Source organism: Falco rusticolus, chromosome 9, assembly GCF_015220075.1.
Source record: "Falco rusticolus isolate bFalRus1 chromosome 9, bFalRus1.pri, whole genome shotgun sequence".
Lineage (NCBI taxonomy): Eukaryota > Metazoa > Chordata > Aves > Falconiformes > Falconidae > Falco > Falco rusticolus.
The window spans coordinates 29,231,440-29,247,747 of NC_051195.1; the positions used below are offsets into that span (position 1 = coordinate 29,231,440).

Below are 16,308 nucleotides of genomic sequence, written 5' to 3' on the forward strand. Positions count from 1 at the left end.
TCATGGGCTTTGCCAGAGGAGCAGGGCTGGTGGTGAGCTACAGGTTTCCAGTATGGATTCCAAACTCATGCTGGTCCCATCAGGTCTTCCTGAACAGGATCTGTTTGTAAATAATTCTTTCCAGATTCTGCCTGGTTTTCTTATCTCTATCTGTGTGATTGCATTGAAGCAATTCCTTCTTGGTGGGGAATGACACACAAGAGCCGCTTTCCTTTTCGGCTACCTTTTCATCTCTCTGTGCTCCCATTAAGTGGGTGAGCAGAAACTTCCCCAAGCCATTCTCTGGGCTCCTTTATGCTTAGAAATCTTGTTCTCACTCCTTTGACATGCTTTGCTAATGCACTGCTTCACTTCTCTGGCTTCCCCTCAGTGCAGCTCTTTCTTGCTAATCCCAAAGAAAAATCTGCTTTCTTCTCCCATTCCCTTTTCAAAGCAGCTTTCAAAGGCCTGTGATACTGCAGCCACGTTGTGGTGGAAGGTGATGTGCAGGGTGTTTTATCAGCTGGGTTTTCTGGCCTGTTGTGCTGCCTTTGAGGGTCTAAAGGAAGTAAGTTAGGAAGTTTTCTAACGCTTCTTATTTCTTTTCCTTTGAACCCTCAGGGATGTCATTTGAGGACTATGCTGCTTTGATAGGATGAATGGTTTGGATGTGAGCTTTTGGACCCTTGTGTGTGGAAAAGAGCATCTTTCCAAAACATTCACTGTCTTTGCACTTGGATAGGTTTCAGCAGAGTCTCAACATAATCTGATTAGGGATTGATTTCTGCAGGGGAAATTACACTAATTTAACTTTTAATTAGATGTAGTAGTCAGTGTAAACCTTTCTCCCATTGTACAAATTTCTTAAGAGCTGCTTGTTGATTGGAAACAGGTTTAATTGATGGGGCTTGCTGTGAAATAGTGTTGCACACGTTCAGCTATAAAGACACCAAACAGAACTGAATAATGTTTTCTTCATGTAGTTAATGCCATTGCTTCATCTGTTCTTTCATTTGTCCATTGTTCTCTAGGTGATGTCAGCATTTCTTGCATTTCCCATTTCTTCAAAATCTGTGGGTTAAATGTGATCCAAGCTGCTAGTAGGGAGAAAATTGTTAAAGCTTTTCTGGCCCTAGTGTGCTCCAGCATGCTCCACACAGAAGCAAGAGGGAAGACGTGCTTTGCTTCTGTTCCCTTCAGAACAAATATTAAAGTTCTGAGCTTGCTTTCTGAGGCTGGTTTTGGCCTCACATATAAGCCACTCTAGAGAGTTCTGGTAGCTTCCAGGCTGGCAGCCAGGCCTGGGCTGCCCACTGCACCACGAGCCAGGAGGAGCCCTGGAGTGTAGCCTTGTGGATGGAGCAGCTCAGCCAGACTGCAGGAAGCTTCTGAAGTTTATCCTTGTCATAGGCTGACACCTCCCTATGTCAATGTCTGGCCTTCCCACCCCAAAAGGGAGATGAGCTCTGGCTCTCTGGTGCTGGAGATAACTTGAATTAACTCTAATTTGAGCTGTTCTTACCTCTTAAGCTGGCTGGATCAGAGCTGCCTGCTTTCTCACAGCAGAAGAAAAGCTGGGCAAAGATTTGTAGAAACGTCAGAGTCATCTTGTGTGTTGTTAACATACCCGCTCCCCTGCCCAACTTGTGTTAAAGCAGAGCTAAGTCCATCTAGACTGCTCTTCACTAGTTTGTGGTTAAGCTCGTCTTGAAACCTGAAGGTGTCTGTCTTTAAGTGAAAACAGCTCCACGCTGGCCTCAGGTGACCTGCTCCAGCGCTTCACAACCCATAGATTTAAAAGTATTTCCTCTTTTCCAGTGTAAGTCGTCTTTGTCTTAAATTAAGCTGAGTATTTCTTGCCCCATCCCTGGGGAGCCAGAGAAATATTACTCACTGTTCTCTTTCTGACCTCATTTTATACATTGAGGAGTGTTTGCTCTAGTCCTTCTAAACCTTCTCTTTGCAAACTAAACAGGCTTAATTTCTTGTGCTCTACCCCATAGCTACAATTTCCACAAAACCCTGTGTTCTCATCATGTGCTACTCCATCCTCCCTTTCTGGGCTTGTAGGTACAGCTGCCACATCCTGCTTGGAGACCTTGATGTGTAAACAACTTGGACATCTACTGCTGGTGTCCAGCTCCTGTCAGCAGTTCCTGAGGCCAGGAGCTCATTTCTGCTTGTTCCTTCTATTGCTGGGACCCATAAAAATGTTTCTGGTCAGAATAAGGATGCGAGCTTACACTACGTGTAGCATCTGCCCCTTTCCTGCAGGCAGTCACGTTCCCCAGGGCAGAGGACTCTCCACATCTCTTTAGCCATGGCATTCCCCTCTTCTCACTTCTGACTGGATCACTGAGGTGGGGAGCACTTGGTAGAACTGGGACCAAATCCAATCAGTGAGATACCTGTCTCCTGGCAGGGAGACGGCCCAGTACAATCTGGTGTTCTGGAGACCACATGCAGTGGTGTTTAAGGGAGACTATAACCTATGATTATTTTACAGGACATGATCCCAGACTATTTTAGTATGGAACCTCCTTTAACCTGACAGGAGACTATAGGCAAGTTGGGGGTAGGTCTTTTCTCCTAGATAACTAGCGACAGGACAAGAGGAAACAGCCTCAAGTTACGCCTGGGGAGGTTTAGATTGGATATTAGGGAAAAAAAAAAAATCACTGAAAGGGTGGTCATTCATTGGAGGAACAGGCTGCCCAGGGAGGTGGTGGAATCGCCATCCCTGGAGGTGTTTATAAAACATGTAGGTGCGGTGCTTAGGGACATGGTGTAGTGATGGACTTGGCAGTCCTGGGTTAATGTTTGGCCTTGATGATATCAAAGGTCTTTTCCAACCTAGATGATTCTATGATTCTAAGTCAAAAGACACCCAGAGAAGAGAGGTGAGGGGTGCTCCAAGGGAGCAAAGATGCATGGAGCCTCTGCCAAACATCCTGATGAAGGAGAATTTGTGGTTTCTGCAGATGCCATAAACTTAAATTTTCTGTCTCTGTGCAGACATCTTTGCTAACTTGCTTGTTGTTAGGGTCTGTGCAATGGGGCTCACCAGGATTCATTTCACAGCTTTCCCCATTAAACTCCCATGTTCTCATTTACTTCCCATTCTTACACTCTCTGCCTTTTTGGGAGCTTTCTGCCCTTCCCTTCTTTCTGTCTCACCAGGGCAGCACGTGGGACCCTCAGCAGTATAAACACTGCAACTTGCTCTTCCAGCTCCTAGTGTTGGATTCCTTGTTTTGCTTTCTTATAATTCATCCCCCGGTGTTTTTAAAAAGCACAAAACGCTAACCAGGTCAGCAACAACGTTATTATCACAGGCTCTGAGTCTCTGGGAACTGTAATCCTGTTGTTTGGATGAGCTTGTGTCAGTTTTGCTTTCTGTCACTGCTGCACAGTCGCTGACACAGATGATGTTTGACTTTGTTTTCTCGTTGCCAAGTGCAGCTGAGACTGAGCCCAGTCTGGGGCCTGCGTGTTCGGCCAAAGAGTCTGCAGGCATGAGGGGGGAAGGGAAGCTGCTGCGCAACAGGGTTGCCCAGCTCTTCTTCGCAGACTCTGCAGGTGGCCAGAAGTCCAGGCATCACCAAGGGACAAAGGTGTCTCTTCTTCAGAGGCATCTAGTGAGCCAGCCTCAAGTATAAGGCACTCAGCGCAGAATACACAAAGCTGGCTCTGAACCCATGGTTTTCTGCCAGCTTGGGGGATAATTTGTGTTTACCGCACAGTAGCGTGGCCTCTGTCCTTTCCTTAACTCCTGACTTTGGCATTGCAAGTTCTGGAGCAGGACAGGGGTAATGTCACTGCACTCATCCAAGAGAATGCTGGCTGATGCTCCACTGAGCACTGACAGAAAACACTTTTCCAGCTGCAGCCTGGAAGTACTCATTTTCCCCATCATTTTGCCCCAGAACAGGAAACACGTCATAGCTCAGGCATCCAAGCAGAGCATCCTCTCCCATCCCTGTCCCATCTGGAATTTGCTCTCCTTGCAGGAATGTCTCTATAGACATTCCTGTTATTCCAGGAAGCAGCTAATCCTCAGGGCTTTCTTGCAAAGGTGGATTCTCAGTGAGAGCTGGCTGCAGCAAGTCCTCTGGAGGTATAACAGCGTGCACAGCTGGTCCGTGCTGAACCTGGAGGTCAGCAGTGTCAAAGCTGCCACCGTGCTTATGGGGAGCCAGGAAGAGTCCCTCGGCTAAAACATCTTGGTTTTTTTCTCTCTCAGGTTCGGTCCATCAGCATCAATGTGAGGAAGAACCTTGCTTTCAACACACTGAGCCAGGAATTGCTGCTGAAGGAATTCTCTACGATCTCTTGAAGCGGGGACGCTGCTGCTGTGCAGGGCTGACCAGAGATGGGCCTGTCTGGGCAGGGACACTACAGATCTGCAGCCGGTCGCCCCTTGCCTTCCACCTGCAGAAGGGACTGCATTTCTTTTAGGGGAGAGCCTTGCTGCTGTGTGTTTGATCCCAAAGGCATGTGTTTCGACAGGACTGGGGCTGAGGAGAGGTGATCAGCATGTTGAGGAGGAGGACGAAGCAATTTTGTAAGGTGCCATGGGGGTGGGCAGCCGTTCCTATGACGTAGCACTGGGAGATTCCCTCCGCAGCCTCAGGGAAGATGCACTGGAAACCTTTGTGGCAGAGCTGGGGAGAGCTCACAACCAAAATAATAAAACCAGTCCAGCTGCGTGGGACAGTTCTGGGTTGAGATTGCTCACCTGCTCTATGGGGAAAGCTCTCTGATCCCAAGTGAGGGCTGTTCTTTTCCATCAGTCTGGATCAATCTGCCCTCACACAATGTAGGTCAAATCCACTGCTGTCCCATTGGGAATGGTTTTGGGATATAAAAGTTTCCCCAGGGAGCAGGCCCTGTCACTGCTGGCTCCTGATGTCAGAATGTGCCACTTGAACCAAGCCATTGAATTACTGGAGAAGGAGAAATTTTGCCTCCAAGGCTGCTGGCTTACGGAGTCTGGTCTGAGCCAGTATGCAAGAATATGGGTCATCGTATGGAGCACTTTGTAACTGGAGACCAGCTCTGCTTGGGGTCATGGTGGCTTCCAGTAGCACAGCATATTTCTGCTGTTTCTAGGGTTGAGGGACATTTTTAGATATTCTGTTTTCTTGGGGCAGAGGATGGGTTGACTCCCTCTACCCCCTCCCTTACTGCCCATCAGAGACTGCATTGCGACAATCCTCCTCTTCCTCACAGGAACGTCTGCCTTGTATGTGTTTGCAAGTGCCTGGTGACCTTCATGAATTAAAAGGTCCCCAGTTTTTCCCTTGTGCGTAGCATGCAATTAAGATGCAGCTGGAGAAATAGTTACTTCACTTTTTCACTTGCCCTCCTCTCTTCACCAAGCAACTTGCAGCAACAGTCCACTGAGAACTTCCAAAGGAAGAGCTCTGGGATGATGCTCTGGGGCACAGGCAGACCTTTCTGCTCCAGAGCCAGTCTTCCAGAGGTGCCCAGGTCTGGCGGAGCCTGTTCAGAGTGCTGTGTCTGGCTGCCAACTCAGGAATACGCAGCATAAACACCTGTTCCCTGCTTGTGTGTTTTCAGCTCCCAGCAGTGATGTTAGGGTCTTGCCTGACTTGGTGGACTGAAGCAGAGAAATTATTTACATCCCAGATCCACTTTTTTTTTTCTAGAAAACAGGTTTGTTTTTTTAAAAAGTGCCTAGTCCCTCTCTTAGCCTTGTAGATTAGTGTGAGTGATGTGAATGTCATGCTCATTTACTACCATTTTTTAGGCAAGGCTTCTTCATGGTAATGTGTGTTAATTGTGTTAATGTTTCATCTTCACCTGCCATGAGCATGGGAAACTGGAAGCTGTGTCCTTGGCCACCCACTGGGCACAGCACCTGATTAAGACAACTGTCTGTTTTCCTTGGGAGCACTGGCTTCTCCAACAGAAGATACTTTGCCTCAGCAGGGAATTATGTGGCTCTTGTCAGCCATGCCAGACACTTGCTTTCTGCCGTGCAAGTGTGTGGAAATGTGTACATGTCAGAGGGACAGTGCTTGGGCGAGCAAGCAGGCTCCATAAAATCACTCTGCTTGAGAGCAGGCCAGGGTGTGCAGGAGGCAGCTTCTCCAGTGAAAAATGAGTAACAGTGGTTTGCAGCACATGGCACTTGTCTGTATGTGTGGGGAGCTCTTGCTAGATGATCTCGCCTCTGAGGAGGGGAGTTTCTTCTAGGTGGGGCTTGAGTTGCTTCCTGGAGGTGCAGCCCCACGGTCACTGCTGTCAGAGCACTGAGTTAGCAGCTGTCCGCATGCCTCCTTTCCTCTGATCCCATTTAGGCTGAGACGAGGCAGATACATGAGAGAGCTGGAGATGAGTCTGCCTCAGCAGCCTCTGGGATTTTCAGCTTTTGACTCTGGGCTCAGCCATCAGAGGTCTCGTCTCCCCCAGGACATTCCCTTGCTGGGATGAACTGAGAAACCCAGGCTGTGACTGGGAGCAGCTCCTGAGGTCAGCCCTCATCCAAGGCTGAGCTGGGGAAGACTCTGACACACCTCCTCTCGTCACGCTGTCACTGAACCAAGCACTGTAAATGGATGTACATACAAACCTAGAGCTCAATAAATAGCAGAGCCCTGCCTGTCCCAGAGCGTGCAGTGTCCGTCTTTCACAGGGGGGAGAGTGGTGGTGTTATGGGGGTGGCCCTGTCACCAATTGGTGACACTTGGCTGCAGCAGGGCAGTCGCTTGCCCTTGGGCTCTTCTTGCCTCTGCAGAGGGAGGTTGTGGTGCCCCTCAGCGATGCCCCCTCCTTGGTCTAGGCTGCGGGTACCAGACAGTAGTCGGCAGCCCTCTGCCTCTCAGGTGCCCCTGGGGCTGTCAGCACAAGCAGCCTGAGAACCTGGGAGCGAGGGGTGCAGAGACCTACCTGTGCGTGGTACGATGCGTGCTCTGCTGCTGGTGACTGCAAACTCTTGTTCACAGATTCTGCTGCAGATTTGCCCGTTTTGTTAAACGCCCAACACCTACTTGTGTTTTGAGGCCAGCCTGAACCGAGCAGAAAGTCATCTAACTCTTTAACATTCAGCCTCAGGATGTGGCTGATGGCCCCAAACTTTCCTGTATCTGATCTGAGGAGTTGGGTGTATTTTATTATATCTAATTCATAACCCAGTCCATTATTGGAAGAGCTGGTTTTGAGGCTTGGGGAGTGTGGGGAGAAATCAGATTGCTGCCTTTAAATTAGGCAGCCGCTGCAGGGAGACAAATATTTTACAAAATAATGACCACATTCTGGAGGAGAAAAATTGAGTTTGAGCTAAACTTTGGAGGGAGTTATTAAAAATTGATTTGTAAGTGCCTCTGTGATTTTTGGTATTGTTTCTTCTTCCTTAGCTCTTACAGGTCCCATTTTTCATGCAGACTCCAGAAAGAAGCAGCTCCTCAGGAGCTGAGTTTCCCCTGTCTGGGCTTTGGGTTGTCAGAGGAGGCACTGTGCCTTGGGCACAGGGTACCAATGGGGGGTGTCAGCTCCATGTGATGGTTTGGCTGCTCCTTGAGTGTGCCAGGAGCAGGTAGTACCAGACCCGTGAGTGTCACTTACAGTGGCTGCAGAATAGGGTGCACCTTTGTCCACCTTCTCTGTTTGGTTTGCAAGCCTCTTCATCCTCTTCCTGCTGTGTGATCGAATCTATGTGACATGGGGCTGTATCTCTGCAGGATTAAGCTGCTCTCCATGTGAGCGCGTCCTGGTGCCTGCTGGAGCGCTTTTCTCTCCCTGCCTGAAGAATTGCGTGCTCTTGCTCTGCTCTGGGGCCCTGCCAGGCTGTTGCATGGTAGGTATCAGGAAGGGAGGCTTGTTATCCTGGGGAGAGCTGTCTCCTAGACAGCACTTGCACAGGCAGTCAGTGCCAGTGTGCTTCCATCTGCCTCCCCGTGCTTCCCTCCTGGGGTGGAGCCACCATCCTTCCCAGTTCCCGGCCCAGCGCTCGGTGGGCAGAGTGGGATGCCGTTACCCCTGCCAAGTCATGGCTGCCACTGTGTGTGTTGGGGCTGGTGCGTGGCCAGCAGTCTGTAGTAAAGATTTACAGCTGGCTCTTGGCACTCGCCAGCAGCTCTCCATCTTGGTGTCAGCACCGATGCCTGGTGGATATTTATTCTCATCTCCTGTTTTCTGGGCTCTGTTTTCTTGTGTGGTACTTGCTGGGATAAGCAGGGTTGTACTGGACAGAAGTTTGTCCCTGTGGAGGTGATGGGGGGAGGGGGGTTGGCAGATGAGCCGTTGCAGTAACCTGAAAGGAAAGGGGTAAAGCCCAGCTTTGGGAGCTGCAGACATTCAGAGGGGCCTGGATAAGATGTACTCTTTCCCTAATGGAAGCTAATTAATGCCTTTGTTGGATGCTGTCAGGGGGAGGGCAGACAGAAACGTAAATGCTAAATGGAAGTCTGGGCCAGGAGGCCGGAGAAGGGCTGTTGCAAGGCCTGTGGGACCTCACCTTCCCTGGGGCTGCAGGGAGTCCTTTGCTCTGGTCAGAGCCCTGGTTCTCCTCACTGCGGCATGGTGTGGGCAAGCTCAGGAGACACTGATCAAGCAGAGGGGTGACCCCAAATAAATGGGGCAGGTAGCACACTTGGGAGAGCACCCCAGAATGCTTGCCTCTCTCCTGTTGTCTTTTTAAAGCATCTTTAGGCCACCCTTGGCAAGTGCTCAGGCGTGCAGACCTCAGATTTGACCCAGAGTGGCTGTTACCTCTCAGGGTTGTGACTGATGGCAAAGGGAGATGCTCGGGACAGGGATCCCCCCAGCCTCTGCCCTGCAGCTGCCCGCACATTACTTAGGACCAGCAGCTTGTGCACAGACGAGCCCCTGCCTCTCCTTGCCAGAATGGGGCTCCCCTATAGCCCCCATCATCTCGTTGCATCCCTGAGGGCCAGGACAAGTGTAGGGTCCTGGCCCCTGTGGGAGCAGCTGCTGTGGCTCCATGGTGTGCTCCCCGCTGCGAGAGCGCAGGCTGGGCCATGCTCTGCGGCCTCTGGTCCCCAGTGCTGTCCCTCCAGGGCTAATTGAATCATGTGGCTGGAAATTGAATCCAATTGAATAGATTAAATGAGCTGGGCTCGCCCGCTCGCTGCAGCGCAGCTCAGAGCCTTGTCAGGCTGCTGCCAGAGGCTGGGAGCTCCCAGGAGTCCTGTGGGGGCATGAAGGGGCTGGGGGGCCTGCAGGGAGGTGGAGACCCGCTGGGCTGGGCTGGTTCTCCGGCTCTGCTTTGATAGATGAACCCTCAAATATTTTCCAGTGAGGTGCAGCCTGGCCGGTCCGAGGGCCCACAGGTCACTCTGCTACAGGCACGCATTGGTTGGATTTTGCTTGTTTCCTCACTGAAGCCATTAATGACTAATTAGCTGGAGCTCCCCTGCTCCGTGGTTCAGCCAAGGCCCTTCTGGCAGCATACAGGGGCAAGGATGCTGTGGCTGTGCCCTGCTCGGCAGCTCTGAGCTTGCTGCTCTCCCAGCCTACAGCAAGTGATGCTCCAGCAGCACCAGCCAGGCACCCCAGTCCCCATGCCCTGCTTTTGACCCCTCTGCTGTGGCTGTTACCCGGCCAGTGGGATGGGATGTGTGAGAGAGAGCAGTGAGCGGAGACGCGTCGCAGCAGACATCCCCTCCCGCAGAGGGAGAGGGGCACAGGGCTCTGCCCTGGCAGAGCAGGAAGATGCAAGTCCACAGCACGGACAGGGATGCACACCTGCGCGCCTGTTTTCATAGCAAGCCTGAGCTGCTGAAAGGGCCCCTGGGGTGGCATCCAGCGTGGTGTAAGTGAAGGTTGGAAATGGTATCTGGTTCCTCTTTAAACAAAAGCTGAGCACACAAACACAAGGCATACACAGGCACTGAGCACACAAAGACAAGATGCTTTATAATGCTGGGAGGGCATGTGGGACTCGGATTACCTCCCGAGTCCAGGAATGCTCCAGTCCAGTCTCTGCTCTCTGAAACAAGTGTTTTTCTTCACACAGATTTTGCATCTGTTTTGCAGAAGTGGCAGAGAAACAGGGTGGGCACAGAGCCCCCCACAGCCTGCCTAGCAGCGGGGCTGTGCCGGGGAGTCCCTCCTTGCTGGAGGCGCTGGCAGAGGCCGGTGACCGGCTTTTGAGGATGCAGTGTGAAACAACGACGTCCTTTCTCCCTCCTGCATGCCCAGATTTCTCCCACCTGCTGGTTTGCATTTGACAAAGGAGGTTCCCTTTCTCCTGCGGCATTCCTGCTCGAAAGGCTGGCCCAGCAGCTTGCAGGCATCTGTTCCTTCTCTAGCTTTGCAAGATTTTCAGCAGCTGAAATTCCCCCCAGATCTGAATCTCACAAGTGGCTTCCACCTACCCGTGTGTCTCTGCAGGGTGGATTGACAGAGATGGGAGCAGTCCTCCCCTGCATGATCCCCTGCTGGGGGATCCTCCCCAGGACCTGCTGATCTGCTGTAGCTGCTCCCCCAGTCCTCAGGACCCCAGACTTATCTAGGTCTTGTGCCATCCGGGTCCGTTTCCTCTGTGGATGTCGTAAATATTGTGGTTTATTCCTGAGCGAGGCCATTTGCCCTGCCTGGAGCCCCCTGCCCCAGCCACTTGCATGGCCACAAGCATCACTCCTCCAGGCTGGGAGCTGTGTGGGCCTGTGAGGGCAACAGCCCCCAGGGCCAAACTGCTCATCTCCATCTACGGCTGCTGTTTGCTGGCACTTTTGCAAGGGGTGAAGTTGGCTTCAGGAGCTCTTGTTTCTGCCCTCTGCTCCTGGCACCAGACCCTGGGTGCCACGGCTCGTGTCCCAGCCCGGGAGCTGCCAGGGGGCAGAGCTGTCGCTCGCTGCCGAGTGTAAATCCGAGCCCAGAGGCACCCGGTGGCCGCAGCCAAAATAAGATTAATGGCATCTGCTGAGAGCACATCCCAAGGACTGCTATTGATGACCGTGGCTTTAAAATACTGTTAACAGTGGATAAAGCACCATGATTTAGAGCGCTCAGCAATTACATCTCTCTTCGAAATTTCCTAAAGATAGGATCAGACTCCCGAGTCCTGCTCTCTGCTTTTCTGATAGAGTTAATAAGAATGGAGATATGCAATTAGACAACGTGCAGGCTGGTAGGGCAGATCGATGCCTTGTGGTTACCTAATGAAGTGTTAAATTGCATCTTTCCCTCTCCCTGTCCCCCTATAACGACCACAGCGGGCTGTTTGCAGAGGGCTTGCAGCGCTGGTGCCTGGCGGAGAGCTCTCTGCACCCCTCTACCCCAGCCTGGTGGGGTGTAGACCCAGCACTCCTGCCTCCTTTCCAGGCTCTTCTTCCTTCTGTGGATCAAGCAGTTTGGGATTGTCTTGGGCTTTGTGTCAAGCCTGAGATTTTCAGCAGGGCTCCGTGAGGACACATGCGTCAGCAGCAGCTGAGAGGAAGCTGCTACCCCCAGAGCCGTGGGGGTCCCAGCGGGGAGCTGGAGGCATGGATGAGCCGAAAGGATCGGCCTCATATTGCAGGGTGGATGTCCTGGAGAGGAACAGGGGTGGTTGCAGGTGGTCTCAGCTCGGTCCAGCTAGGGTCTGGACGAGCCTGATGGCAGCCTGACGCAGCCCTGCCTGCTGCAAGGCTCTGCATCCAGCGCTCTGGGCAACACTGGAGCATCGCCAAACTTGTCCCCTTCCCCAGTCACTCCTGACAAGGCTGTGCTGGCCACACGCTGACCTGGAAACAAACAAGCCCCTCGACAGTGTGACCCCGTGCACACCTCTCAGCCTCTCTCGTCCTGGCTCAGAGCTGTCCCTGGCTGCAGCTCCGCTGCCTGGGGAGCAGTGTTAATCCTGTGCAGATGTCCTTTATCGAAGCACTGCTGCTGCTGACAAGGTGACAGATGGGCCACTTAGGGAACGTGCCTTGTGCCCCGGCTGATGTGAATGGGTGATTTCCATCACGGCAAGGGTGGATGGGTGGTCCCGGGGACACCCTGCCTCCTAGAGACACACAGCCCAGCCCTCACGCCCCCAGTTCACCTCTACCCCTGCATCTCCTACCTGTCCCCCTGCTCTCCATCCTCATCCCACCCTGCTGCTGGCTGTGCCAAGCCCTGGGGGTGGTTTACATGGCCCTGTTTCCCCTGTGGCTCTCTGCTGTTCTCCCAGAGATGAGCTCGGGGACCAGGGTGCTTCCACAGGACCCCTGCCCACCCCAGCAGGCTGGATCCTGACACCTGCCTGTCCTCCACGCTTCCCTGGCCCTGGGCATTGGGGTATGGGCGTCATGGTGAGCTGTGCCCCAGTTGCTGTGTAGCAAGTTACCCCTTGTAACTGGGACCTGGGCTCGCAGGAGCTGCCAGAGCTCTTCCCATCCTCTGGAAACAGTTAATTCAGCATTGCCTGCGGCAGTGCAGACCACCAGCTCTGCCTGCAGACAGCTCCTGCCTGCCCCAACCTGCTGATTGCTTTTGGGGTGGACGTGGCCAGCAGCAGCAGGGCTGTGTAAGGCACAAAAGTCTTGATTAAAGCCTTGGATGCTGCTTAGGTGATTTTCCTCAGCCTGGCTCAGCCTTTCTGCATCTGCCACACGTCCCAGGGAGACGTGCCACAAAGGATGCTCTCTGCACTCTGGTGTGACTTTGCCACCATACCAGTCCCTGACCAGACGTGTTTACTGAGGCATCCCTGCGCCCAGTGTACCCACAGCAGGACCCCTGCCTGGGTCTGGATGGGTGGGCAAGGGCTTGACCTGTTCCTGCAGCAGAAGCTGCTCCCAACGCAGCATCCTGCAGACCCCCAGCCCCCAATGCCCGGGAGAACATTTAGGGGAGGACATTGCATTTTTTTGTGAGCAGAGAAAGGCTCTAAGGCTGTGAAGCCTGGCAGGATGCCCATCCCTCGTGTCTGCGAAGAAAAGGAGCTGTGACCAGTGAGCAAGCAAGCTGTGTCCCCTGTTTTCTACACTGTGGGGAGGGGAGTGGGCTGTATCAGCCCAGCCCTGGGGCTGCCCCATCCTACCCTGTGGTACCCACCAAATTGCTCAACTTTCCCCCCTCTCCCCAGCCTGGCAAAGCATCTCTCACTTGCCTGCAGGAACAGGAGCACTTAGCTGGGATAAAAATAGCCATGTTTGCCTCCCAATGGACTGGGGATGGCAGAAGGTGAAAACTTCCCTGTGCAGCTCTGCTGGGCCTGCCATGTCTGCAGCGGGATGGACCTGCAGGATGCTGGAGATGGAGTGGGTGAGCCTGAGCACGACTCATGCAGCCCTCCCGACCGAGGCTGTTTTCCTGGGACACTGCTGGTCTCCAGGGGCTGCCAAGAGGATGTGGCTGAGGATGTGATGGAGAGGATAGAAGAGGCAGGATGGGGAGGGCAAGGAGCAGCAGGATGGACAAGCCCAGCAGTGCGGGGGGTCTGTGGGCTGGCTGGGCTCCAGCTCTGCTTGTCAGGCTAAGTGGAGAGGGCATCACCAGGGCTGTCCTGGGAGTTTCTCTCCAGCTGGTCAGTGCAAACAGGCTCTGCGGCGGTGGCTGGGCCACACAGAGGGCTGGGGGAATGTGTTTAGTTCTCTGAGCATTTCTCCACTGCATTTTCCTCGCTAAATGGTTCTTATTTTTAGATCCAGGCAGTTGCTAAGCATCGCTGCCTCACTAAGGCGGCTTCTTTCATGGCTTGACACCAAAGCACGCTGACAACACGCTGCCTCGTGAGTGCGGCCCTCCCTCCTCGCTGCTCTGGATTCCCTTTCTGTCCTGCAGCTCCCGTGGGCCAAGAGGATCAGGCTGGGTGCAGGGATTGGGACGGGGTGCTTTGCCTCCTCCCATAGCCCCTACTCCCCTCTGTCTCTCTGTACAGACCAGAGGATGAAAGGAGGAGAGGTGGGAAACGCTGGGAACTGGGCACCCTCCAAGATGTGCCCAGGACCCCTGTCATGGTGCAAAAAGGCAATGCATGGGCAGAAGCATGACAAAAGCCCTGACTTTGCCTGTGGCAGGGACTCTCCGGCACAGTCCGCATCCCCCAGGATGGCATCGGGCACAGATGGCAGCAAATAACGGGGGGCAGCAGTGAGACCTGCAGCCCCCAGTGCCAGATGTACCAGAGGGGCTCTGAGCTCCTCTCTTGGCAGCATCGTGCCCCTTGAAGCCTCCCCAAGCTGTGCTGCTGCTTTACCCTTTCCCTGGAGTGGCAGGAGATGGGGGGAAAAAATCCTACTAAAGGCTCCAACCCTGCATGGGAAACCCGTGTTTGGGGTGGGGGGTGGCAGGGGGCGTCCTGCTCCTGTGCTTGGCTGCAAGCGGACAGACCTGGGCCACCCTCCCCACACCTCCGCTGCATCTTTGGGCCGTTACACGTCCCCTCCTTCTCTGACTGATTTCCCACCCAGCTTCTCCCCTGAGCGGGGGATGCAGGGCCGGGTCCCCCTTCCCCTGTAGCTCCTGGGGGTCCCAGGGCGCAGCCCGGCGTAGGCTCCGTCGTGCAGGGCTTGGGAGACCTTCGCTCCCCTGCAGCGGGGCGGAGGCTGCGCTCCCCCCGCCCCGTGCCTGCTCCATCCCCGTCCCCTCCGCCGTCCCCGCGCGGTCCTCGACCCCCGGGGCTCTCCCAAACCGCCGGAGACCCCACCCGGGGCAGCCCGAGCCAGCTCCCTCCCTGCCCCTTCCCCGGAGCCCCCTGCCCCGCCGTGCCTCAGTTTCCCCGCGGCGGCGCAGCGCAGGGCGGCGGGGCCGGGCCGGCGGCTCCCGGGAGGAGGCGGGGAAGGACGGAAGGGAGGGGGCGGCCGTGCCCAGCCCCGGCGGCGGCGGGGAACGGGGCGGCTGCGCGCTCCTGCTGCCGTGCCGAGCCGTGCCGAGCCGAGCCGAGCTCCCGGCACCGCCGGCCCCTTCCTGCTGCCGCGGTGGGCGCCGCGGGCGGCGGGGCGGGGGGAGGCGGCGGGCGCGGGGCCCCCCTGCCCGGCGGCGGAGCCCGTGCGCCCCGTCGCGGTCCCCCCCGCCGCTCGGCGGGGCGGGAAGATGCGGAGCAAGGGCAGGAAGGAGAGCCTGTCCGACTCCCGCGACCTGGACGGCTCCTACGACCAGCTCACGGGTGAGTGCCGCCCGCCGGGGAAGGTGCAGCAGCCGCTCGGGACCAGGGCGCGGGGGAGGCCCCGGGCACCCCGACCCAGCCCCGGGCACCCCGGGCACCCCGGCCCGCCCGCTTCCAGCCCCGGCTGAGCCCCGGCCCCCTGCCCCCTGCCCGTCCCGCTTCGCCGCACGCCTTGCCCGGGGAGGGGGGGCCGCGACCCCGGCGCTGGAGCAGGGGGACAGGCCCGGGCCCGGGGGGGGGAGTGCTCCGCTGGGCGGTTGGGGTTGGTCCCAGTCAGGCGGAGGTTGCCCTGGGGCGGGTTTGCAGGGAACGGGACCTGCCAGGGGTTAGGATGCTTGAATGGCTTTTGGCGGCCCCCAAGCGCACCCTCCCTCACTGCTGCTCCCAGGCCCCTCGGGACACCAGGATTTGGCGCTGGACTCTCTCTGCCATGTCTTGGACCCCCCACTGCACCCTGGGGTGGCATGGCAGCTCTGTGGCAGCAGGTTCCCTGGGGAACGGAGAGGCTCATGCCACTCGGCAAGCCCCAGCGGCATCACAGAGCCTGGTGTCTTCTCCACTAGTCACCTGGTGTCCCCTAGAGCATCTCCGGAGATGCTTTGCTCCTGGGATGGGGTGGCTGTGGAGACAGGGTGGCCAAAAATGACCCATCTTGACCCTGTTGCATCCCCTCCATCTTTTGCCCCAGCGGGGGACTGCCTGGCATCCCACATCCCACCACGTCTGTCCATCCATCCATCACACCTCATCCCCCACTGCCCGATAGCAAAGCAGCTGGGCCGGAGCTGGCGACACCCCTCCTTCCCCACGTGCTTTCCACAGATCAGGCCAAATCCTGTCCCCTTTCAGAGCCTCTGTGTGTCGCATCAGCTGTGAAATGGGGCAGCAATTCCCGCCTGCCTCCCGGGACCCATGACGGAGCCGAACCTGTCCATAGCCGGTGGGGTTGGGTGCCCTCGTGCCGCAGGCGCTGGGGTGCGTGCACAGGCGGCTCCCCTGAGTCCCGGTGGTGCTTTTCCTGCCACAGCCTGGAGCAGATTTCAGGCTTGGCTCTGGAGTTGTGAGGAGGTGGTGGTAGCAGGGCAGGACCCCTGCTCTGCTTTCCCCAGCAGCCCCACGCATGGGAGACGCGGCTTGTTGCCTGGCCAAACGTGCTGCAGCAAAGATATTTTTGAGCTGTGTAGGAACTTGGAACCCACACAAAACTTTTGGTTTCTCCGGTAACTTTAAAATGTCCATATGGATTTAAATCAAACTGAAGT

The 16,308-nt window shown here is 55.3% G+C and overlaps 2 protein-coding genes across 5 annotated transcripts in view; both read left to right on the forward strand.

The window, feature by feature from the left end:
• ARMH3 (armadillo like helical domain containing 3) overlaps positions 1-6,616 on the forward strand; it is a 128,719-nt gene extending 122,103 nt beyond the window's left edge. For 2 of the 3 annotated variants that reach the window (XM_037400589.1, XM_037400593.1), the window contains one exon: positions 4,223-6,616. In XM_037400589.1, coding sequence (XP_037256486.1) covers positions 4,223-4,315 — 93 coding nt within the window. In that variant the 3' untranslated portion in view covers positions 4,316-6,616. The remainder of the gene's footprint in view (positions 1-4,222) is intronic. The other variant, XM_037400592.1, reaches the window with a different exon arrangement.
• An 8,131-nt stretch (positions 6,617-14,747) lies between these two features.
• KCNIP2 (potassium voltage-gated channel interacting protein 2) overlaps positions 14,748-16,308 on the forward strand; it is a 46,323-nt gene continuing 44,762 nt past the window's right edge. For both annotated transcript variants that reach the window (XM_037400349.1, XM_037400352.1), the window contains exon 1: positions 14,748-15,046. In XM_037400349.1, coding sequence (XP_037256246.1) covers positions 14,974-15,046 — 73 coding nt within the window. In that variant the 5' untranslated portion in view covers positions 14,748-14,973. The remainder of the gene's footprint in view (positions 15,047-16,308) is intronic.